The following is a 24,225-nucleotide window of genomic DNA, read 5'->3' on the forward strand; positions in this document are numbered from 1 at the left end:
ACGAATCCTCACAGCCTGGTGGGGTGGCCACCATTATTAACACCGTTTCACGGATGGAGAAACAGAAGCTTCGAGACACCAACTTTCCCAGAGTCTCCTGGCCTGAGATGGGCAGAAGCAGGATTCAGACCCAGATTCATCCAACTCGCAACCCCTGGCTGGTAAACCAGACCATTAGTAGGCGCGTGGAATGTCAGAGGAGGAGGCCTGTTGAAGGCCACCAGTCCCACGGTACAGGGCGGGAAACTGTTTTGAGGGCAGTGAGTTACCTGAGGTCATATGGCCAAACAGGGTCGGCGCTGGACCCAGATCCCCAAATTCTTGCCTTGAGGCCCTGGTTTCTTGGGGGCTGCACGCTGAGCTGCCTCCCCATGCTGGGTGCTGGCATGAGCATAAGAAGCCAAACCCATATCCCATCCGTCCTATCTACTCCAAGTCCTTTTCTCACACTAAAACCCCCATGGTAGGTGTGGGGTAGAAGTTATTCACCCCTAAATCATATCACTCCCTTATTCAAACCCACGGACGGCCCTGAGCCTACAGGACAGCGTTCAACCCTCGGATCCCCAACCTATCTCCACCTGCATCTTCTTCTAGGTACCAGTATATCTGGAACTCACCTTGGTCTTCCCCCACCCTTCGCACACATCGCCCTCTCCCCAGGAGACACCCTTCCCCTGAGTTTTATCTCTCCATGCTGCACCCCCCCATCATCTAAGGCTTTTCCCTCCCATGCCAAGCCACCTCCTCCAAGTCGTCTCCCTTCCCCGCCAGCGAAAGGGATCCCTCACCCGTGGCCTCCACAGCCCCTCCGGCCTGGCCCTCTCAGCATCTGATCACACCGGACACCATCTTTTGTGCAGGCAGGCAGCTAGGCCAGGTGGGGAAGGCCGTGGGTCTGGTGCGGGAGGCTCCTGGAACCCTTGGGCAGGGTCTTCAAACTTCCCAAGCCTCAGCCTCCATACTGTGAAATGCTGACTGCTACAGTCCCTGCCTCCGGGTGTTGTGAAGGTTAAATAAGATGACTAGGTGTTTTGCATAATGGTTAAAAACATGGCCTTTTAAAACCCAGCCTCCGCCACTGACCAGCTCTACACTAGAGCAACCGTCTCAGCCTTCCAGAACCTCCGCTTTTAACTCTGTAAAATGGACTTAGTGATACTGTGTACGTGCCACGGCTGTTGAAGGCATTAAATGGGAGGATGTAGGCAACACAATTAATAAAAAATGCCCCTAAAATCGCTATCACTGATGGTGCACTGATTGTGACGGGCAGCACTCCGAACATCACTGCACAATAATAAATGGTAGCTTTGAATAATAATATTAACCAACAAAGAGGTTGGTGATGGCCAGGCCTTCCTCCTCTACTAGACCACCTGCCATCTGAGAGTGAGACACAGGCCTGGCCCCGCGATGTCTTCTCTGTGTGCCTGCAAGCTTCTGGCCGGGACAAGATCCATGCTTACGCTCTCCTACAATCCATTTGTCTCCCTAGAGCATCTTTCGCACTCACTCTTCTGGTGAATTGATTAGCGACTGTCTCCTGCACTAGCCAGTGACATCTACGAGGGTAGAGCTTAAAGCTCCAAGTTTTAGCCCGCCCAGCACCCACTAAAGAGCTGTTGGCTGAATGACTGGCTGACTGAACGAGTGAGTGTCCAGGGCCTGAAATGGGGATCTGCGTGGCCTGGCGTTGCTGTCCTGTGGTCTGGCACACGCGAGGCCTGGCTGCCCCGCCCTGCCCAGTCTCACCTGCTTGTACTTGTACAGAAGCAGCAGGAGCAGCAGCAGCAGCAAGGCCATGATGGACACACAGGCGACAAGCACTGGTGTGAAGAGGGGCTCATCAGGGGGCTGTATGCTGGCTCCTGGAAAGGGCGAGGCAGAGGAGTGAGTGGCAGAGGGAGCCTCTACGGTCCCCCCGCCCCCACTGCGAATAGGCCAGTGCTCTGCCCGGAACACAGTCAGTACTCAATAAACGCTTCGACTGAACAAAGTGTCCCCTCACCTAGAAGCCCCCGGAGCCTCAGGGAGCCTTCCCGCAGACCTTCCTCATCCAGGGGCAGGGAGGACTGACCCTCCAGCTCTGTTCATGCCCAGCCCCAAACCCGCAGGAGTCACAGCCTTTTGTGGCTCGAGTCACGCAGCACCACACCTGCCAGGCAAGGAGCCCCTCCGCAGCAGCCTGTCCTAATGCCTTGGCTTGTACACACCACTGGTGACGGGGCTCACCACCACACGTCTGGGTAGTTCGAACAAAAAGACTAGGTGGGAATCTGCCTTCCTGGCCGTTCCCTGCTGCTCTGTGAGTGCCCTTTAGAAACACACAGCCCTCCCGAGGGTCTGAAAGCCAGGCTCGCAGCCCCTGGGTCTCCTCTTCCTGGATCAAAAACCCCGGCTCTCACGATGTGTTTTAAATGACATAATTTCCATCACCTTGCTCAGATCAACAGTGTAGGTCTGAGGCCACATCTCACCGGCCACGTAGGAAGTGTGTGACATCGAACCTGTAACTTCTCCCTAAGCCTCAGGTTTATCATCTCCAAAGTCGAAAGAAAATAGTTTTAACTTTCTCGGTTTGTGCACATTCATTGAGACCATGCCTGCAAAGAGCTTAGCGCAGCTCCTGACACGGTGCAAGCGTTGAATACCATGCCGGCTTTATCATTTCTAATCTGTGACCACCAGCGAGACTGAGCGCAGCCATGGGCAGCTGTGTGTGGAGTCGGGCCCTGGCGGCACTTGCTTCCAGGCCAGCAGCTGGGGCACCGGAAGGCCACTTCCAAGTCAGGCAGCGGCTCTTGCTTTGTCTTCTCTGGGCCCAGAGAGCCTTGCCAGGCCTGGCATGCAGGGGTGCTGAGACCTGCCTGTCAGAAGCTGTGGGCCTCTGCACAGAATCTGAGAACTACCCACATAGCGCCTTTGTGGAATACAGACAAAGGCGTCCTTTCCTCTTTGCAAACGTAGCCTATGTTAGTGCCCGGGGCTGGACATCAGCTCCACTCTCGGACGGTGGCCCTGAGAAGAGAAGACTGTGTCTCTGGTAGGAAGGGATTCAGAGAGGGATGAAGAAGGCCACCAAGGCTGGCCCTGGGGTGGGGTAGGACTGCGTGCACTTGTCATTGACTGCCTCCCTCACCAGCCTCTAAGCTCCATGGAGGCACGGCTCCTCTGCGTCGAGTGAGTGTGCCTGGCACACAGCAGACACCAGATGTGTAATTGTGCATTAATGAATGAGTTAAAGTACAGGAGTATGATCAGAGGGGCCAGTTAGGCTGTGCTTGCTTCCAGCTGCTTTCTATCTGTACCTCACGTCTGCTTCCCCTCCACCCTTCTCCCCCTGCCTCTAGTCCTGAGAGTTTCAGACTCTCCCATCTGGCTTCTTCGGGAGAACTTTGCTCAGGAGTTGCCTAGAGTGGGACCCACAGAGGTAGGACTCGGTTCCGCTGGGATCTGCTCCACGTTAGAACTCTGGCTCCCTGAGCTGGGCCAGTATCCTGGGCCCTCCTCCCTACCCACCTGGAGGGACAGATGACTGCTCACCTACAGATATGTGTGAGAAGGCCTGGGAGCTGTTCCCCGCACTGTTGCGGGCTCTGCACTCATAGGTCCTGTTGTGTTCCAAGGTCCCAGTGACCAGCAGGCTCCGGACAGTCACCTTGTGGAAGGGCTTCTGGCTCAGAATCTCGGGGTGTGGGTCCTCGAAAACCAGTGCTTGGGCCTCGTCACATCTGGGAAGAGCAGAGTGGGGCTCCGAGTGTCAGGATGCCAGCCCCTGCCCCAGCCTCTCAGTCTGAGTGAGGAGTGAGAGGAGCCCACTTACCTGTCAGTATGGCCACTGCACTGCACCCATGTCACATTGGGCTGGGGGTACCCAGAGGCATCACAGAGCAGGGCATCGGAGCCATTGATGGGGTTCCACGCGACTCTTACCTCTGGGGGATCTGAGGAGGGAAGGCAGAGTAGAAGAGGGAGGGATTAGCCCAGAGGCCCCAAGTCCCCGTGCCTGACCATCTTGCACTGAACTTTCCCTCCCAGCTTTTCTCTCCAGGCAGCCCCGGGGACCCCACGTCCCTAAGCCCCGCTCCATCACTCACGTTGAAGGCTGAGCTCAAAGGTCAGAGCATCCTCGCCTCTGGCGTTTCTGGCCCAGAAGGAATAGCGGCCAGCCTCATAGGGCTTCAGGCGAGGCAGGTAGAGGGTGGAGGTGTACCTGTGTGAGAGGAACAGGATATCTGGGGTGAGCACCAGCCCAGATATGCCCCTGACTAGGACAATGGGCTCAGACAACCACTCTAAAGAGCTTTGTTTTACTTTTGGTAAAGTGTCCAGGGCACAAGGGCCTTGGCTGAGCCAGGAACCCAGGGTGGATGCCTTTGAGATATGGGAAAACCATCGACCCAATTTCCTCAGTTGGTTGTCTTATCTGTAAAGCAGTTTTGTTCTGTGGTTTAGCGGAGGTGATGTCTGCAGAGCACCACCACTGGGAGGCACATCCCAGGCCCCACCGCACGTGCCTGCTTCCACCACCATCGCTGGGCTAAGCCATCCCTGCCGAAAACGCTAGCATCCAGGTCAGCTGCCATCCCTAAAGCTCCAACCCTGCCCAGAGGGACTGTGACAGGGATGAGAAGCAGAATGTAGCCATGAGGTTACAGAGACCAGGGGTCAAGTCCTGGTGCTGCCATTTCTTAGCTGTGTGACCTTAGACAAGTGCTTAATCTCTCTGATCCTTCACTTCCTTATCTGTGAGGACAACATTGATGGTAATTAACTCACAGACTGGACCTGAGGATTAAGGAGATATGTATTCAGAGTGTTTGACACGGAACCTGACTCACTGTAGGCGCTCAATTTAATGGTGCCTTTTATTATGTAAAAAGCCTGGAAGCAAATACATACAATAAAATTTATCCTTGGCTGATTTTAGGTAATTTTTGAATGTTTCTCTTACTCTCTATTTTAAAATTTATCCATAATGAATATGCATTGTTTATGTAATAAAAAATGTTTTAAAAAATAAATTATAGGAAATTACCAGCTCTTCTTCAGAAAATGTCTGCAACTACTACCAGACTAAAACCCATTATATTTAAAGGGTATTCAGACCTTTGGCATACAGAACTTTTGAAATAACTAACATTTACCTCTTAAACTGAAAGATTTCAATGAAAAGTCACTATTATGAACAGCATACCCATCACATGAGCTAAGTTTGGTGGCTATTTGGCCCATAGGCTTGTCTGCCTTGCGATGAAGGCCCCAGACTACTGTGTTTGAGGGGTTCTCCCTGGTTCCTTTCCACAAGGTCCCTGTTGCTTATGGACCCCTGAAATCTGTCTATGGACCAGGCTCCCTCCCAGGGGTCTGCAGACTCCAGATTCAGAACTGGAATGAGGAAGATGAGGACAAAGGAACATCCTTGTTGATTCTAATCATCAACAAACAAGAGTTCAAGAGCCAATGAGGTCTGGGCTTCAGGAGCTATAAAGAAAACCTCGGAGATGGCTGAGAGTTGGAAGGTGTCTAAGGGATTATCTAGCCCAGGGATGGCAAACGGGTCTACTCTTGTGAACCAATTATGATAAAAATACTGTCTGGAGAGTGTGTCGAGGACTCTGAGTCTACATCTAGACTCTGCGGGAAAGTGGCTTAGGGATACCTGTCGTGAGTGTGGGAGAGGAAGTTATCACATGCACCACATACTCACTGTCCGCGATGGAGCTGTATGCTTTCATTCAAATAGAATAAGGTAAAAAAACAAACAAACAAACAAAAAAAACCCAACAATTTTAACCCCTTTTATTATCAAAGAGGTAACAGTGCTCCTCTTAGGAGTGGAAACTCTCTTAAATAGAATACTGCCTGTTTGGGCCACTTTGGATGGAAAAATAAGACCTTGAAGACATAATCCATAAGGAGACAGGAAAAAGAGATTTCTAAGATGGTACGCATGTGGGAAAAGCAGGATTCTGGGAGAAGAAGGGATGTAGTCAGATAGCACTTTATGAGAAGAATTTGAGCCTGTGAGGGGGTGGCCAGTGAAAAATTCTGAGCTGGGTGACCACGCGCCCTTACGGAACCTTTTGATTTATCTGTGATTGAGTGATGTTAATTCCAGCTACTCCCACTCCTAAATTGTGTGTGGCAGATAACCTGTAAAATCATTATTAGGAGAGTATCTACAAGTGGAAATCATGAGGCATTGTCTTCTACATTCGGATTGGCCATGAAAGAAAAGAATGAATGAGATTGAGAGTTCTTGGATGACCATGAGCATGTACACCCACAAGAAATGGTAGAATTCTTGAGGAAGGCATTGGATGTCCCAAGGATGTGGGAAATCTCAAATATAGATGACCGAGATTGAAGTTCCACATAGTCAGGGAAAGTGAGACTCAGAAAGGGGAAGGGACCCACTCTAGGTCACACAGCAAGGTTGAGACATGACCCAAGTGTCCTGACTTCTGACTGAAGCATTCCCCATCTGGTTATGGAACTATGCAGATGGGAGCTGATAAGGTGGTACCTGTATGTATCCTTGATGGTGACAAAATTGAGCTTGGGCTGGTGGTTAGAGAAGGGTCCAAGATAGGTCCAGTTAAAAACTTGTAGGCCTGGGTAGGCCTCTACTATGACTTGGAGGTTGAGTGTCTCACCCACGGCCACCTCCTGGAGGAGGTTCTGCTCAGTGGTCAAGTTCAAGTAAGCACTGTCTGGAAAGCAGAACACATAGAGATCTGGCATTAGTGGGAAGATGTCCTGGTTTGTTTATTTGGTCATCCATCTATTGATTTAGTCATTCAGCTGGACACTGCTGGGTGCCTTCTGTGTGCCTGGCACACAGTCCCCATCCCTCACCAAGATTTGCCCTCTGACATCTCTCTTCCCACCACCTACCCCAGAAACCCAGGGCTTCAAACTCTTCTCCTCACTGAGTCCCTGGGAGAACCTGGGAAAATTCTTATTCTCCTTGATGTCTCCACCTCCCTATTTGCATAATTAAGAGATTGGCTACATCTTTAGTTATAACTGTTTGAAAAAAATTTTAGCAGTAAAAACACGTCTGTTGTTTTTTTTTCACATGCCCCCATCCATTTCCCCTTCCTCTGATAATAGTTCAGTCAATGTGGCGTCCACGTCCAGCATGTGATTCAGGCCAGCCAATAAGAGTAATGTGTCCCCTTTGGACCAGTGATGGGTTTGGTACAGGCACATGAGTCCATGAGTCCATGACACTCATTTCCATGATTTTTGTTGGAACTCTGGGAAGAGAAGACCTCATCCCACTGGGGTTACCGTGCCTGGTGCAACTAGGGAACACACACAAAAAATATACAGCTGAGAGTCGGGAAGGAACAGATTCTTGTCCACATCATCTGAATAACTAGATCCAACTGTACCTGAAGCTCATATCCATGGCATTTTAGCTATAAAGCCAATGAAATACTCTTTTGATTAGGTCAGTTTAAGTTGGCTTCGGTTAACTTGTACCTGAAAGAGCCCTGACTAGCTTCTCCTAATTAAAATGTGCATAAATGAAAGTCAAGCTACTCTGGGGGATCTGAGGAGGAAAAGTGGAAGAGATCAGCTCCAGAGGCCCCAAGTCTCCTTGGTGTTCTCGGGACACCCCGTTCTTCCCTCATGATCACACTGGGTGAGCACTGTCTGTTCACATGTTTAAGCGACACGAATGTCTTAGGCAAAAATGAATGAGTGAATGAATGAACAGTGAAGTCCAGAAGGGAGCTACTAAACATCGATCCCAAAACAGAACAAAACGATGCTAAAAAAAAATGCAGCAATGCACTATAGGAACTCCAAGGAGGGATAGAGGGGTTCTAGGGGAGGATCAGGGAAGGGTCCCAGAGACTTGGCTCCCTAGCCAGGCCTAGGATCAGGGAATTCGAGCAGAGATATTCTTAACGATATCTTCTTCTCTTCTATCAGCTCCCTCCTTCTCAATCCTGTTACGTACCTCCCTCATCCCAGAATCCCTGCCAACCTCCCCCACCACCCTGATGCTCACCTACCACCCGGAAGACCATGGAGGTGGAGTGGATGCCCTGGGCGTTTTTGGCCACACAGGAGTAGTTGCCGGCATCTTGGAAGCCTACTTGATCGAGGTTGAGGGTCAGGACTTTTTGGTAATGGTTATCATGGAAGTCAGAGTGTTTAGAGATTGTGAGCTACAACCAGAAGGAATGGAAATGGTATACCAAAGTTGTTTAGGGATTTAAAAGGTTTAGCTTCAAATCCTCAGCCTTTCCTTGGATGAGGGATTGACTTCTGAGCCTCAGTTTCTTTATCTGTAAAATATGACTAATACTGGCCCCATGCTCCTAGGGCTGCCGTAAAGAGTAAATAAGACATTGCATGCAAATGGCATAGGGCTATGCCTGGCACACAGTAGGCACAGTGGGAGGGGAGAGGGTTCTCAGAAGCAGCCTAATGCCATTCCCTCCTGGGGACACTCTCCTTTCCTCCCTCCGTATCGGTCTTTGTGAAATAGCCTGATAGCCCTGAGCTTCAAAGGTGGCCTAGGAACACCTTGCTAAGTCAGAAGTGAGCAGACACCTGGCTCTTGTCTACAGGCTGGGGCAAAGGTCATGGGTAAAAGGGGTAGAGTACTATTTCCTCTACCTGACCCCACAAGCTTCAGTGGCATGAGCCTGAGACATGGTTTTGGACCAGCTCCTGACTGGCAGCGATGTCCCTGGTGAGTCTGCCCCCTTCTCTGGACCTGCCTAGAGAGCCAGCTTGGGAGGCTGGGGGCTTCATCCTGCAGAGCCTGGTGTACTGGCAGGTTGAGAAGACTTTACCCTGCTGTCTCCCCAGGGACTGACCTTAGTGTTTCCTCGTTGGAGAGAGACATCAAAGTTGACACCAATGTTCCTGGCTGAGCACACAATCTGGGCGGCCTCACCACGAATCCGCACTAGCTCTGCAGGCTCCAGGGTCACATTTGGGGGCCCTGGAATGACTGAAGCCAGGGGAAGGGACCCATGAACACTCAGGCCAGAGCTATTGCTCTGCTCTCTACCGTGGGTCCCCACTACGCTCCCATCCCAAATCCTGGGAGGCACCATCAATGCCTCAATTTTCCCCACAGTAAGTCTCGTCTCCCAAATAGACATTGAAAAGTCCGCTTCCCTCCACCACCACCGCCTCTCCCCAGTCTCAGAACCAACCTCTGCTCTGGGCTCCTGGAAGGCCTCCCTGCTTTGCCTCCAACCCCACCTGGACCCCTCAGAGCAGCCCAAGCGAGCTCTTAAGAAGGTAAATCGGATCATGACTCTCTCTCTTGTGCCAATATTCAATTTAGTGGCTTCCCTTCACTCTCAAAATAAAAGCCAAAGTCTTTCCCACATCCCCAGGCCCTGTTACTGACCAGCTGAACACCTGCCATCCTACGCTCACCGCACTGCAGCCACCCTGGCCTTCGCACGGCAGAGCCCTGCACTGGCCCCTTGCTCCTGGAATGCTCCCTCTCCCACACTTTGAATGAGTGCCTGTTCTCACCCTTCAGCTCTTTCACTCAAATGTTCCTCAGAGAGGCCTTCTGTGACCAGTTTAGCTGAATTAGCCTCACACCTCCCCTCAATCCCAAACATACACACGCACATATCCAGCTTTCTCCGCCTGGGTTTCCTGTTAGTCACAACTGGTATGTTATTTACTTTCTCTCTAGTCCGTCTTGCCAAGTAGGGTGGCAAATCTATGATGGCGCTGTCCCCAGCAGCTAGCCCAGTGCCTCGCGTGTAGTAGGCACTCAATTAATATTTGTGGCTGTTGCTGTGGTCGAAAGACGATCTAAACCAGTTTCCCAAGGTCCAGAGACACTAAAGAGCTCATCCAAGGTCACCGAGGGCGTCATAGCAGAACCAGGGCCCGGGGCAGCCCAGAGCCCTGCGGGATGAAGTTCGGGGAAAACGCCCCCATGGCCTCTTCTGCCCTCAGAGTGGGGTTTTTTCACTTCCTTGGCGGGTTTCGTGGCCTCAAGCCCAAGCTGCTCTGACTTCATTAGAGGGACCTAATTCTCGTCTCAAGCCCAGGTCCTGAGCCTGGGGCCTCCTTCCGTATCAGCCCTTCCAGAAACCAGAATCCTGTCCACCAGCCCAGCAGGGGCAAGCGGGAAAAGGAGCAAGACCGCGCCACCCCTGCTCCCCATGTCCGCCCACGGTGAGGGCGTCTCACATGGCCACCCCCGCCTCCCTGTCACTTGGCTGACCACCCCACCTTCACGTGCCCAGGGCCCAGCACCAGGCTGGCACCGCGTGGGAAACCCGCCTCTGAGAGTGTGGGAGAACATCCGGAGCCTCTTCCCGCCTCCCGGCTTTGCACCTGCTGTTTCCTCCGCTGAAGGATATCTTTGCAGGGCCACCTCTTTCTCGTCACTCGCTCTCTCAGCAAGGCTCCCCCACTCCCTGTCCCCACGCACTCGACGCCATCACCTCGTTTAATGGCTTTCCTAGCATGTGTCATAATCCGAGGTGATTCTGTCCATCGAGTTATTTTTTTGCATGTGGTCTGTCTCCCTGCCCACATACCGGACTTGTCCTGCCACAGTAGGACAAGATGACTGTGGCGTAATTGGAAGGAAGAAACAAAAGAAGAGGGACACTCGTTATCTCCCAGGAGGTCCGGGCCCCACCGCCATGCGCGTGGCTGCCAGCCCTCTGTCCCTGCCCTCGACATCTGGTCGGCCCATCCCTGCCCCACGCACCTTTCTGCACAGTAAGCCGGATGCCATTCGTTGTCACCGTCCTGCCAGCTACTTGAGCGCTGCATTGGTAGTCATGACTCTCAATGAACTTGGCCTTGTGGATGGTGAAGCCATGCCAGGGTGAGAAGGAATAGTTGGTTTGGCGCAAGACAGGCCGGTTACGCACCCGCACCAGTGAGACTCCCGCCTCCAGCTCCGGATCAGTGAGTAGGCAGGGCACCAGCGCATCCTGACCCTCGAACACTGTCACTTCTTCGGCCAGCACATTCCAGGGCCGAGCAGGGTCTGGGGAAGAGGGGGATACAGGGTCACAACTGCCCTCCCTCCCCCAGGCCAGATGGTCTCTGGACTTTGGTGATAGAGAGGCTCAGATATGCCGATCATTTGCCTGAGGTCACACAATACCAGGGAAGCTCAGTGGATGCTTCAGAGTGTGGGCTCTGGAGCCAGGTCCAGTCTCACTATTTGATGCTGTGTGACCTTGAGCAAATGATTCGACCCCTCTGAGCCTCTGGAAAATGGGCATAACCATGGAACTTACCTCACAGGGTTATTGTCAGGACACTTTAAATTAGGAGCACAGCCACAGTTCCTTGTTCACGGCAGGCACTCAGTAAATGTGGACCCAGTTTTTCATGGTTGGTAATATTAAGGCCCAGCCCTCCTGCCCATTCCTAGCGGGGCCTGCTGGGCCAGGCCTCTTGGGTATGGGCCCAGATTCCTCACCTTTGACATAGAGGTGGATGGTGGCGTTGCCCCCCAAGGGGTCTCCAGGCTCAGTGCAGCGATAAGTCCCAGTGTTCTGGAAGGTGGCGTTGTTTGTGGTCAGGATGCTGCTAAGGCCCTCAAGGCCCAGGGTCCAGTATGGGGAGGAGAGGGGGCCATCCCATTCCACGCTGCCATTGCCCACACATCGCAGGGTCACTGTCGTGCCTGGCTTCACGACCAGCTCAGGGCCACTGGGTTCTATCACCGGTACCCCTTGAGCTGGTGAGGGGCAAAGAGCAGACAGATGTGAGGTCTGAGGCGATGCTCTCTGGGCCATTCCCTGCCGCTGAGATGGGTGGTGTCCTGGCAGGGGTGATGCTGGTGCTAGGGTTCAGCTGTGACTTGCACCTTTAACAAGTCCCTGCACCTTTCTGGTCATTTGCTCAGCCCCCCATCCCAAACCTGCTCAGGGATGGACTGAAGTCTCCGATGCCCAGCAGGCCCCTCCTCTGAGAAAGGGGCTGGGAGCTTTCTCAGCCTCCCACCTGGCCACTGCCCCACAGGAGGCTCCCCTGCCCCCTGCCTCAGTCTTCCCAGCTGTGAGAACATCATTCCTCTCCCCAGGAGTAGATTCTTTCAGCCTCCTGAAGTAGGCTGCATCCTTAGTGTGGGAGCCCAGGGCCTGGTTCAAAGCAGGGGCTTGAACAAGCAAAGGAAGAGACAGATGAATGGAATGTTCATAGCAAAGTCATTCAACTTAATTCATATGGGGAAGGAGAAAAGAGGTGTAGGATCTTGGCCCTGCAGAATTAGAAAGGCCCTACTGTGCCCGCCCCCATCGTCAGTCTGTAGCACAGTGGGTGTTTCAGAGTCTCTGTGCCTCAAAATCCTCCCTATGAAATGAAGACAAGAATTATACCCATTTATTGAGATGTCAGGACATTTAAATACATGGAAAGCCTTTAGAACATCACCTGCCACCAAATAAATACTCAGTAAGCGTTAGCCATTACATTTATTATCTCGTCTACCCCAGCACCCCACCCTGACACCCCAGCAGCCCACCCTGACACCCCAGCACTGCTTTCTTTACTGGAGAGCCAACCTCTTTTAAGGAAAATTTTTGTGAAGGAGAAAAGAGGACTTGAAACCCATATTCGGTCCTCCGGGAAGAAGACCCGTTGCCTCTGCAGAGTCAGCATTTTTCCAGGGCCTAAAATAGGGGCTCAGGAGGGAAGTGAGAGCTGATTCAAGGCCTTGGAGGGGCCGCCAGGCGCCTTGGCCTGTGTGGGCGGAAACACATTGCTGGCGCCCAGCCTGGCCCCCGTTTCCGTTCTGCTCGCGGCCCTTCTCCCTGGGATGCTCTCACTTCTGCTTCCTGACCCTCCTGACCACTGTCCCCTCTTTGAGGGAGAGATTCCCAGGAAAGGAAGTGCCATCTTCTGGGCATCAGAACACCCTGGGCTGCGGGGCCTGGCTCTGTCTGCCACTGACCCACATGGTATCCCGGCGAGTGCGACCCCTTGGTTCTGATGATAGGACGTCCAGCCCCAAGGGCGTTGGGTGAATTCAGGGCTTCTTCACTGTCCTGTATGCAAGCTCCTCAAACGAATCTATTCATCCCGCCACCACCATCGACCCCAGAGTCAGAAAGATCTCTGTCAAATGATTACAAGAGGGCTTAACTTATGTTTTTATTTCGTACCCATCAAAGGTGTGTAGCCTCTCTACCTGAGCTTCTGATCGGCATAAAGGATCAAGTGAACTGGTGGATTCTGCCAAGGCCAACACAGGGGGGAGGCGGGGCTGTAGCCCTCCTGTGCCAATGTGACCATCAGGGAGGGGAGCAGCGTCATTTCAGGTGGGCTGTCTGCAAATAGAGCTGGCACTGCCCTATTACAGCTGTAGTGATGTGGGCCCCAGGGGTGTTACTGCAGAGAGGCGTTTAGACTGTGGGGTCATACCAATGTGAGTCTGAACCTTGGTTCTCCCTTATAGGCTGGGTAGGTGCCTTCACTTCTGTGACGCTTAGGCTACCCTCTCGTCCAGTGACATAATCCGTGTTCCCACCTCTGAGACATCCTGAGAGGATTCAGTGAGGAGACACACAGCTCATCACCTAGCTCCATCATCTGCTCCTGCCCTGGGATACTGCTTCAGTCGCCACATTTCTAACCTCCGTTCTGATCCTGACATCCTGATATCTAAAGTTTTTAACTTTCAAAGGTCAGAGTCTGCGACTATAACATCACACGGTCTTGGATTCTGTGTTCCGTTTCTGTACCCACTTGGTTTCACAGGAGCCTCTCCCTCCCCTCCCCTGCCCTGTCCCTCTAGCCCCTGCCTTGGCCTCCTGGAAATGTGGTCAGAGAGAGACGTCTGTTCTATTTTGTTGTGTCCTGTTGCCTCAGATATTCACGCAGGACAAGACGGACACCCTCAACTTCCACCCCCAGTTTCCCCGGCACTGGCAGGCGGGGAAAGCCTGCTCGGGACTCGTCTTCCCTGCAGTGGGCGCTGGGGCATGGTGAACCCTGACCAAGCCCCTCTCTGTGCCTATCCAGTTTTCACCCTCTCATCTCAGCTCCCCAATTCTCTCCATGCCCCAAACCTCCTTGCCTCCCACTTACTTGAAAGACCCCTCCATCATCAGCTACCAGGACATCCCTCAACCTCCACTCCTCTCCCCTAACACACACACTCTGGCCTGGGACACAGCCCCTCCTCAGCCAAGGATCTTCATAAGCCTCTCCCCATCTAGGGTGCTCGACTCCATCCCCAGACTCCTCACAGCAAGACCCCCGCAGCCCCACTCGCTCACCTCTTATCTCTCCTTCCAACTCCTCACCCAAGTCCCCATGGAAGGACCACTGCCCCTTGGGGCCTTTCCAAGTCAGGTCCTGCCAATAATCAGTGAGCTGGCAGAGCCCTCAGGGCTCTGTGCGGCCTCCCTACTCAGTGTAGCTATGGACCAGCAGCACTGGCGTCTTTTAGGAGCTTGTTAGAAATGCAGAATCTCAGGTAGCACCTGAAACCTTCTGAGTCAGAATCTGCACCGTAGTAAGATACCCAGGTAATCTGTGTGCACAATAAAATTTGAAGAGCTTTGCTTTGGTCGAGTCCCTCACCACCCCCACTGCCTACTGTTGAATGCATGTGGACACTGAAACCCTGAGAGCAACAGGGGCTTGTTCAGGACACACTCAGTAAGTCAACATCAGAGCTGAAACTTATCCGCAGCCCTAGCTGGGCAGCCTCCACCCCACTCACACCCTCTTTTCCCTCCACTGCCTCTCCAGAGCGGATAGCCACAAACCTGCCGTCCAGGCTGAGGAAACAGAAACGCAGTGAGGGGCAGGAACTTATGGAATCCTTACACAGGGACCCTCTCCGTCACATCTCCCCCAACCCGCGCCCAGGGCCCTCAGTTCTGCTCTTACCATGCCAAGCTGTGGCCACGAGCAGGACCAGTAGAGCCCCTGGGCCCATGGCCTCGCTGGGGAGGCGGCAGGCTGATGCAGGGCTGGGGGCTGGGCAGGCACTGGGTCTCCCAGCTTCTCACTTTGCAGGGACCAGGAACGCTGCCTGGACAAGTTCCTCTCGCCGCACCGACTATTTGTCTTGTTTCCCTCTTCTTCCTCCTCCTCCTCCTCCTTGTGCTGATCCCCTTCTTCCCCTTTTAGCTAGCAAGGCAACCACAGAGTTTGGAAATCTTGGGTCTTTAGAAGAAAACAAAGCCATGACCCCCAGGGGGAGGAGTTGGGAGTCAGGGGCCAGCCTGAGCCTGGGGGAGAAGTTTGGGGCCCTTCTGAAGCCACCTCCGAAGGGTTCTGTCAGGAGACACTCCCAAGGTCAAGCGGTCAGTCAGGCAGTAGCACAAATGGGGTTCTTCAGAGTGGCCGGGTGGCTTTGGCTATGCCAAAAGGGGGTTGGTCTGGGAGGGCCTGGTAATAGCAGCAAGAAGCTTCCATTTATAGGACACTCACTAGCCAAGCCCTTGACATCCATGATCTCCTTTGGTCCCCACAAAAACTTAATGTGGTAGGTACTGTTATCATTTCCATTTCACAGATGGGAAAACTGAGGTTCAGAGAGATCATACGCTTAAACTTGCCCACGGTTATCGTTTCCAAATGGCGGAAGTGGAATTTGGATCCAGGCAGCCTGGTTGTAGAACTGTCTTTTTGTGGATAAAGTTACTTACTTATTTATTTAAACGAAGAGTCTAATTGTGCTGCTATATTTCTTAAGAAAAAAAAAATAGCATTCTTCTGCCCTTCCTTTCCTGGAGGCAATTGTTTTTACTCCTTTTAGTTAATTCTCTTAGTATTTCCTTTCTTGTTTCTAAATAACATGATTGTAAAGTCACTTCCTGAAACTAAAAAATCCCAACATAACATTGATCCAGGAAAATGATCATTCTTTCCTTGTACTGAGATGTTTTTCACGTATACATTTTTTTTTTCAGGAAAGTTTTTGGACCTGTAGCAATCATGAATTCCAACAAAAACTGACTTAAAAAAAAAAATCTCAATAGATCTATAACTAGCAAAAAGATTAAATAATAATAAAAAACCTCCCAACAAAGAAATGCCCAAGACCAGATAGCTTCACTGGTGGGTTCTACCAAATGTTTAAAAAACAATGAATCCCAATTCTTCTCTAACTCATTCAAAAAACAGGAGATAAGGGAACATCTTTCAACTCGTTCTGTGAGGCCAGTATTACCTTGACACTAAGGCAGACAAAGATATCACAGGAAAGAAAACTAGACCAATATCTTTTACAAATATAGATGCAAACACACTCTACAAAATACCAGCAAATCAAATCCAACTGCACATTAAAATAATTACACATATGACCAAGTGGGATTTATTCCAGAAATGCAAACAGGGTTCAATAAAAATCAATCTAATACACCAGATTAATAAAATGAAAAAAAATCCCACATGATCATCTCAATTGGTGCAAAAAAAGCCTTTGACAAAAATCTAACATGCTGTCGTGATAGAACACCAGACAAACTGGGAATAAAAGGCAACATCCTTAATATGATTAAATGTCTATATAAAAAATTCATAGCTAACTCAGTGGTGAAGGATTAAAAGCTTTACTTCCCTCAGATCAGGAAAAAGACAAGGACGCCGTTTTTACCACTTCTATTCAACATCGTACTGGACGTTCTAGCCAAAGCGATCATGAGGAAAAAGAAATAAAAGGCATCCAAATTAAAAAAGAAACGTAAAACACACTCTATTCACAGATGACATGATTCCCACATATAGAAAAATCCTAAAGAATCTACAAAAACAAAAACAAAAAAACCCTATTAGAGCTAATAACTGAAGTCAGCAAAGTTGCAGGATACAATATCAACACAAAAGACTCGATTGTATTCCTATACGCTAGCAATAGGTAATCCAAAAAGTAAATTAAAAAAAAAATTATTTGCGATAGGATTGAAATGAATAAAATACTTGGGAACAAATTTAACCAAGGAGATGCAAGACTGAAAAACACAAAATACGGCTGAAAGAAATTAAGAAGACTAAATAAATGAAAAGACATTTCATATTCATGGATTGGAAGATTTACTATTACAAAGATGGCATACTCCCCCACAGTTATCTACAGATTCAATGCAGACCCTATCAAAATCCCAACGGCCTTTTTTTCAGAAATGGAAAATGTATGACACCAATATTACGGATTCTCAAATACATATGAAATTTCAAGAGACCCCAAATAGCCAAATCAATCTTGAAAAAGAACAAAGTTGGAGTCACACCTCCCAATTTCAAAATTTACTGCAAACTACAGGAGTCAAAACAGTGTGGTATCAGCATAAGGATATATATATATATATCCAGAATCAAATGGAGAGTCTAGAAAGAAACCTTCACATCTATGCAATTGACTTTCAACAAGGGTGCCAGGCCATTCAATGTGGGGGAAAAAACCACGTCTTTTCGACAAATGATGTTAAGAAAATTGGATAGCCACAAATGACAAAATGACGATGAACTCTTCTTACTTCACGCCATACACAAAAATTAACCCTAAATGGATCCAAGATCTAACTATAACGGCTAAAACTATAGAACTCTTAGAAAAAAGCATAAGGGTAAATATTCAATGACATTGACTTGGAAATGGTTTCCTAGATATATCACCAAAACCACAAGCAGCCAAAGAAAAAAATAGATACATTTGACTTCATCAAAACTTAACATTTGCTGCATCAAAGGACATTGTCAAGAGAATAAAAAGACAACATGCAGAATGGGAGAAAATATTTGCAAACCATATATATAAGAGTTAAGTATCCAGAATATATATATATATAACAAAAAGAACTCAAATTTAAAAGTGAACCAAAATGTTGAATAGACATTTCTCAAAAGAAGATATACAAATGACAAACAAGCACACAAAAAGATGCTCAACGTCATTAGTCATAAGAGAAATGCAAATCAAAACTACAATGAGATACAACTTCACACCAACTAGGTTGGCCATAATAATAAAAAATAATAATCAGAAAATAACGAGTGTTGCCAAGGATGCAGAGAAATTGGAACCCTTGTACGTTGCTGGTGAGAATGTAAAATGGTGCCATGCTGTAGTAATCATATTGACAGTTCCTCAAAAAGAGAAAAATAGAATTACCATACGACGCAGGAATTCCGCACATAGGCATACCCAAAATCATTAAAAAACAGGGACTCAAATACTTGATAATAAATGTTTAGTGCAGCACTATTAACAATAATCAAAAGGTGGAAACAGTTGATGAATGAATAAACAAAATGTAATATATCCATACAATGGAATGTTATTCACCCATGAAAAAGGAGTGAAGTACTGATACATGTCACGACACAGATGAACCTCAAAAGCATTATGCTAAGTGAAAGAAGCCAGACACAAAATGTCACCTATTGTATGACTACATTTATATGAAACATCCAGAATAGATAAATCCACAGAGACAGAAAGACTGGTGCTTGCCAGAAGCTGGGGTGTGGGTGGAAGTGACTGCTTAATGGGTACGAAGTTTCATTTTGGAGTGACGAAAATGTCTTGGAACTAGATAGAAGTGATGATTGCACTACACTGTAAATCTACTAAATGTCACTGAATTGTACACTTTAAAATGGTTGACGTTTAAATTTTTGTTATGTGAATTTTACCTCAATCGTAAAAGAAGGTATAGACTTTCTTAGAAAAGCAAAAACTGAGAGAATTCGTTGCCAGCAGACCAGCATTACAAAAGAAAAAAATGTTAAGGGGAGCTCTTCAGGCAAAAAGCATGATACCAGACAGAACTTGGATATACAAAAAAAATAGAGAGTGCTGGAAATGAAATAAAGGTAAATATAAAAAATACTTTTATCTTGCTTTTTATTGCTCAAAAACATAACAGACTGTCTAAAATAGACATTTGCAAATTTTTCTGTAACAATCCAGATAGTAAATATTTTAGGCTTTGTGGACCATAAAATCTGTTTTGCAGCTACTTAACTCTGCCATTATTGTGTAAAAGTAGCCATAGACAATACATAAACCATGGAGTGTAGCTGTGTTCTAATAACACCTTATTTATGAAAACAGGTGGCAGGCTAGATTTGGCCCATGGGCTATAGATTGACATCCCTGATTTAACACGAAAGTAGTAGCAATGTACTGTATGTTTATAGCATATGTACGAGTAAAATGTATGACAACAATACTACAAAAGATGGGAGGGAAGAAAGTACAGTATAAGGTCCTTATACTATATTTGAAGCACCACAATATTATTTTTTGGTAGACTTTGCTTAATTAAAGATATATATTGTCAACCAAAAATAACCACTAAAAACTTAAAAGGTAAAGTTATAAGCCAGTAGTAGAGATAAAATAGAGTCATAAAATATACAGAAAAAGAGTACAAAAGAAGACCAACAAATAGAAAACATCTAACAAGATGGTAGATTTTAATCCAACTGTACAACTACTGACATAAATGACAGTAGTCTAAATATAAAAGCGAAACCCAACCATTTGCTATCTATAAGAAATCCACTTTAAATATAAAGACTTAAATAAAATAAAAGCAAAAGGATGGAAAAAGATTGTTTATGTAAACAGCTATTTTAAAAAGCCAGAGTAGCTCTATTAATATTAGACAAAATGGACTTTGGAACAAAGAATATTTCTAAGGATAACAAAAGACATTACATATGACAGAGGAGTCATTACGCAGGAAGACATAATAATTTTAAATGTATATGCTTCTTAGAACAGAGTTTTAAAATACATGAAACAAACCAATAGAAGTAAAAGAAGAGAGAGGAAAATCTCTGGTAACACTTAACTCTCAGTAATAGTACAAATAAAGAGAAAATCAGTAAGGATATAGAAGACTTGAAAAAACTATCAACCAACTTGAACTAATTGATATTTATAGAATACTACATTTAACAACAGCAGAATGCACATTCTTGTCAAGGATATATAGAACATTCACCAAGATATGCCATATTCACACACACACAACCCCGCCCCCCCCACAAAACATTTAAATAACTAAATTATGTAAGTATTTCTTGTACCATAACAGGATTAAACTTCAAATTATTGACAGAAAAATATCTGGAGAATCTCAAATATTTGAAAATTGAAAACAAAGATAAACAAATCATGAGTCAAAGAGGAAAATCACGAGGAGCATTAGAAAGTATTTTGAATTGGATGAAAAGAAAGAAATGATCTGAATTTCACCTTAAGAAACTAGAAAAATGAAGAACAAATTAAACCCGAGGCAACTATAGGGAAGGAAACAAAGATAAGAACAGAAATCAATGCAATCTAGAACAACAACAAAAAATTTTAGGGAAAAATTAATAAAACCAAAAGCTATTTCATTTTTAAAAAATATATATATATCCAGGAAAATATGAGAATGACACAAATTACAAATATCAAGAACGAGAGAGTGGATATCATTGCCAAACCTACTGACACTAAAAAGATAATAAGGGAATACTATGAAGAATTCTAGCTGCATAAATTCAACAAGTTTGAAAAAAGGAACAAATCTCTTGAAAGAAACAAACTGCCAAAGCTCACTCAAGAAGAAATAGGTAACATTAATAATCCTATATTTATCAATAATACAAATTGGGGGACATCACTTCTCCAGGTTGAGCACTCCAGTCCCTTAGCAGTCCTCCTAGAACGTGGTCTCCAAACACATTAAACTTATAGTTAAAAATCTTGTAGTAACAACAACAACAAAATTCCAGCCCCAATGATTTTGCTGGTGAATTTTACCAAACAAATAGAAAGAAATGACACCAATTCTATACAGACTCTTTCAAGATGCAGCAAAAACATCATTCTACAGTTCTATTTGTTTTCCCACTCTTTCGTTTAACACCAGTGCTCACTGTAAGATATTTATACATAAAGAGGATCTAGCACCCCAAATGGAAGTCCCCCCAAATCCCTTTCTTCTCAATCACAACCCTTTTCCCAGCAACAGCCATTGGTAGAAGTTATGTTTGTACCCTTCTCTGACTTTTGCCCTGCAGGTACAGTCTCATTCATGTATCCCATCCATCCATCCATCCATCCATCATCCATCCATCCATCCATCCATCCATCCATCCATCCATCCATCCATCCTTCTTCCATCCATCCTTCCGTCCTTCCTTCCATCCATCCATCCATCCATCATCCATCCATCCATCCATCCCATCCATCCAGATCATCCAGTTATGGTCTATAATGTCAAATGGTACCATTAGAATAGAATCCTTATGGTTCTTTACAGTCTGAAATTCTGTGATTCCATAAAAATTAATGGACAGGGGGCTAATCATATACAAAATGAACCACAGTCTCAGCAAGCCCTCTAAGAGCTCACATCCAGTGGAGAAAATCAAAAGATAAACATACATGTAAGTAGAGGAGAAGACAGAAAGTGAAAATCAGTTCATAGGCATCTACTCCATTTTTTAAATTGCTGCATTACATTCATGGTATGAACGCATTATAATTTATTTCACCATTCCCCTTGTGAATGAATTTAAATTTTTTTCCCCCTTGTAAACAATGTTGCATTGAACATCCTCACACATGAATCTTTGTGCAGGTGTGCCATCATCTGAGCAGGATCCAATCCTAGAAGAGCTTAGCTGGTTCAAAGGGTAGGTACATTAAAATGCGGAACATTGTTAAATTACCCTCCAATAAAGACCGTGTGAATGTTCATTCCCATCAACAGTGTGTGGGAAACCCAGCTTCACTATATTCTTGCTGACATTGGATATTTTTGATCTTTAAAGTGTTTCCCAATCTGATAGAAAAAAATATTATTTCATTGAGATTCGAATAAGAATTTCTCAGATTAGTGGTGAAATGAACTTTTTTTCACGTGTATTGACTCTTCAGCTTTCTTCTACAGATAACCTTTGTCCGTTTTTCTGTTTCTTGTCTTTTTATTGATTTGTTGAGACTACTTATATTCTGTATTACGTCTATTAACCTTATGATTACATAAGTTGTAAATATTTTTCATCAGTCTACCACCTCTTTTTACCTTTCTTTTAATTGGTATATTTAATTACACAGAAGATTTTACTTTACCCGTAATCAAATCTGTTGTCTTTTTGTTTCTGGCTTCTGAGTATCATGTCTTGCTTAGGAGGGGTGAACCATTTATTGTTTATAAGGCACTTTCATTTCCATTTTCTCATACAGGCCTGGGCCACATGGGCTCAGTAAAGTGCATATTATCTCCATCGTAGAGATAAGAAAAGGGAAGGTCAGAGAGGGTAAGTGACTTATCTCGTGTCACATAGCTACTTTGAGGAAGACTCAGAACCAGAATAGGGATTCTCAGGGTCTCAGACTCAGGTCACTACTTCCTGCTACCTGGGTCATTGGGCCAACACTATGCCCCACAGCCCCATGGCATCCCAGGCAGGTCACCTGCGTGCCTCCTGTTGTCAGAAAGCTGGAATCCTTGCTTCTCTGCAGGGGTACAGATCTGCCTCCCTGGTGCACCTGCCTGTCACTCCTGACGCTGCGTTCTGGACCCCTAGACAACTCTGTTTCCTGTCCCTTGATAGGTTTCCAGTGATGTGAGGTATCCTGTGGTTCTTGGGGGTCATCACTTTTCCAGGTTGAGCACTCTGGTCCCTTAGCAGTCCTTCGAGGACATGGTCTCCAAACACATCTGATCATCCTCACTCTCATCAGATCTTCAACAATGTGTGGCATCATTAATGTGACATTAACTTTTTCAAGTTCAACCTGTTTAAAGGGAGGCCCTTCCTGTGGTGACAGGGGTACAACCAGATGCTATGAGAAGACAGAGGATAGAGAGTCTGCCAGGGCTTCAGAGCAATGGCTTTAGAGCTGAGCCTTGGAGGAGTCCTCCAGGCAGAAAGGAAATCCAAGAAAAAGACTAGCATGGATGAAAATTCAGGGCTCCCTGTGGCCAGCCAGAGGAATGGAGCAGAGCAGAAATGAGAAGGGGTGAGTTCCAAGTACTCAGGGTCCCTGACATCTGACTGGGTGCTCAGAGTGTATCCTGTAGGTCAGGGCTCTTAATGGGAGCTTCTAAGAGCAAGGGACCTCCAAGTGCAGTCCAAGGACTCCAGCCTCAGAATCACAGGAGTACCTGCTAAAATGCAGTTTCCAGGGCTTGCTGAATTAGAGTGAGAGGCTCTCTAGGGGATTCCGATGTCTAGTCGTGGCTGAGGCTGCTGCCCTCAAAAGCTCACAGTGGCCTCAAGGAAACCTAAGAATCTTTAACATACAGATAAAGTTTCTCTGATCTCAGGGCTAGATGCTCAGCTTTCATGCAATTCTCACAAATCCCTGGCCCAGGCTGGCAGAGACTTCCCTCAGGTGGAAGGTGTTGAGGGAGAAAAGGGATGTGGCCAGCAAAGGAGGTAAAGGCAAAAGTGGTCCTGAGGGGTGCCCTAGACCACCTCAACAGAACTCGTCTTTCTCCCCAAGATCAGAATAAGCTTCTCACCCTGTTATTTCTGTCCACCCGGCGAACTCCTGTAGCTCCCCAGACTCCCTACCTCCAGGAGGCTTCCTGTCCCTGAAGGACAAGCAGGTGTCCTTCAATGCATCCCGGTCCTCCTAGCCGCACCCTCACTCCAGGATTTTCCCTACTTGGCAGGCCTCGGAGTTGGATCATGTGCTCGCTGTGTGTCAGGCAGTGTGCCAAGCACTCTTTGGAGTAATCTCATTGAATCCTCAACCCTAGAGGTACGTGTTGTTATTATCCCAAGACTCAGAGAAGTTAAGTCACTTTCCTAAGATCGCACAGCTGGCAAGGGTATTCCTGCCTCTTGAGCCTGAGGAATACCTGATCATTCTGATCCACTGACTTTAGATGTCTGAAGGATGGATGAGTCAGTGAATGAGAGCAGTGCTGCAAAGTTCTGTGAGGAAGAAGGTAACCTCCCCTCCTGGGAATACGGCATTTGGAGGCCTAACATTGTCTAAGTGTTGTTTATGTGCCAGGCACCAAGCCGGGCTCTTTGCATATTTATCTCACTTAATCCTCTCAACCATGAGGCTGATTCTATTAATTATTCCCATTTTGCAGATGAGGAAATCAAGGCTCGGGGAGGTTAGGTCACTTGCCCAAGCTCCCAGAGCCAGCAGATGCCAGAGCTGGTAGCTAAAGATCACCATGCTGCACAAGATGACACTGGGTCTTCCCCAGCAGCATGTGTACGTGGGGTCGAAGTGTCCTGGGGTTCAGTGCAGTG

The 24,225-nt window shown here is 47.3% G+C and overlaps 1 protein-coding gene across 1 annotated transcript in view; it reads right to left on the bottom strand.

Annotated features, from left to right (window-relative positions):
- Positions 1-15,107, bottom strand: part of CSF1R (colony stimulating factor 1 receptor) — a 27,184-nt gene extending 12,077 nt beyond the window's left edge. The window contains exons 1-10 of the mRNA XM_006906391.2: positions 14,878-15,107; positions 11,456-11,716; positions 10,730-11,014; positions 8,850-8,986; positions 8,033-8,192; positions 6,533-6,719; positions 4,101-4,216; positions 3,827-3,947; positions 3,547-3,734; positions 1,756-1,871 (exon numbers count right to left, since the gene is read on the bottom strand). Coding sequence (XP_006906453.1) covers positions 1,756-1,871; positions 3,547-3,734; positions 3,827-3,947; positions 4,101-4,216; positions 6,533-6,719; positions 8,033-8,192; positions 8,850-8,986; positions 10,730-11,014; positions 11,456-11,716; positions 14,878-14,926 — 1,620 coding nt within the window. The 5' untranslated portion in view covers positions 14,927-15,107. The remainder of the gene's footprint in view (positions 1-1,755; positions 1,872-3,546; positions 3,735-3,826; positions 3,948-4,100; positions 4,217-6,532; positions 6,720-8,032; positions 8,193-8,849; positions 8,987-10,729; positions 11,015-11,455; positions 11,717-14,877) is intronic.
- Between the last annotated feature and the right edge of the window lie 9,118 nt (positions 15,108-24,225).

This window comes from Pteropus alecto, unplaced genomic scaffold (assembly GCF_000325575.1).
Source record: "Pteropus alecto unplaced genomic scaffold, ASM32557v1 scaffold40, whole genome shotgun sequence".
NCBI lineage: Eukaryota > Metazoa > Chordata > Mammalia > Chiroptera > Pteropodidae > Pteropus > Pteropus alecto.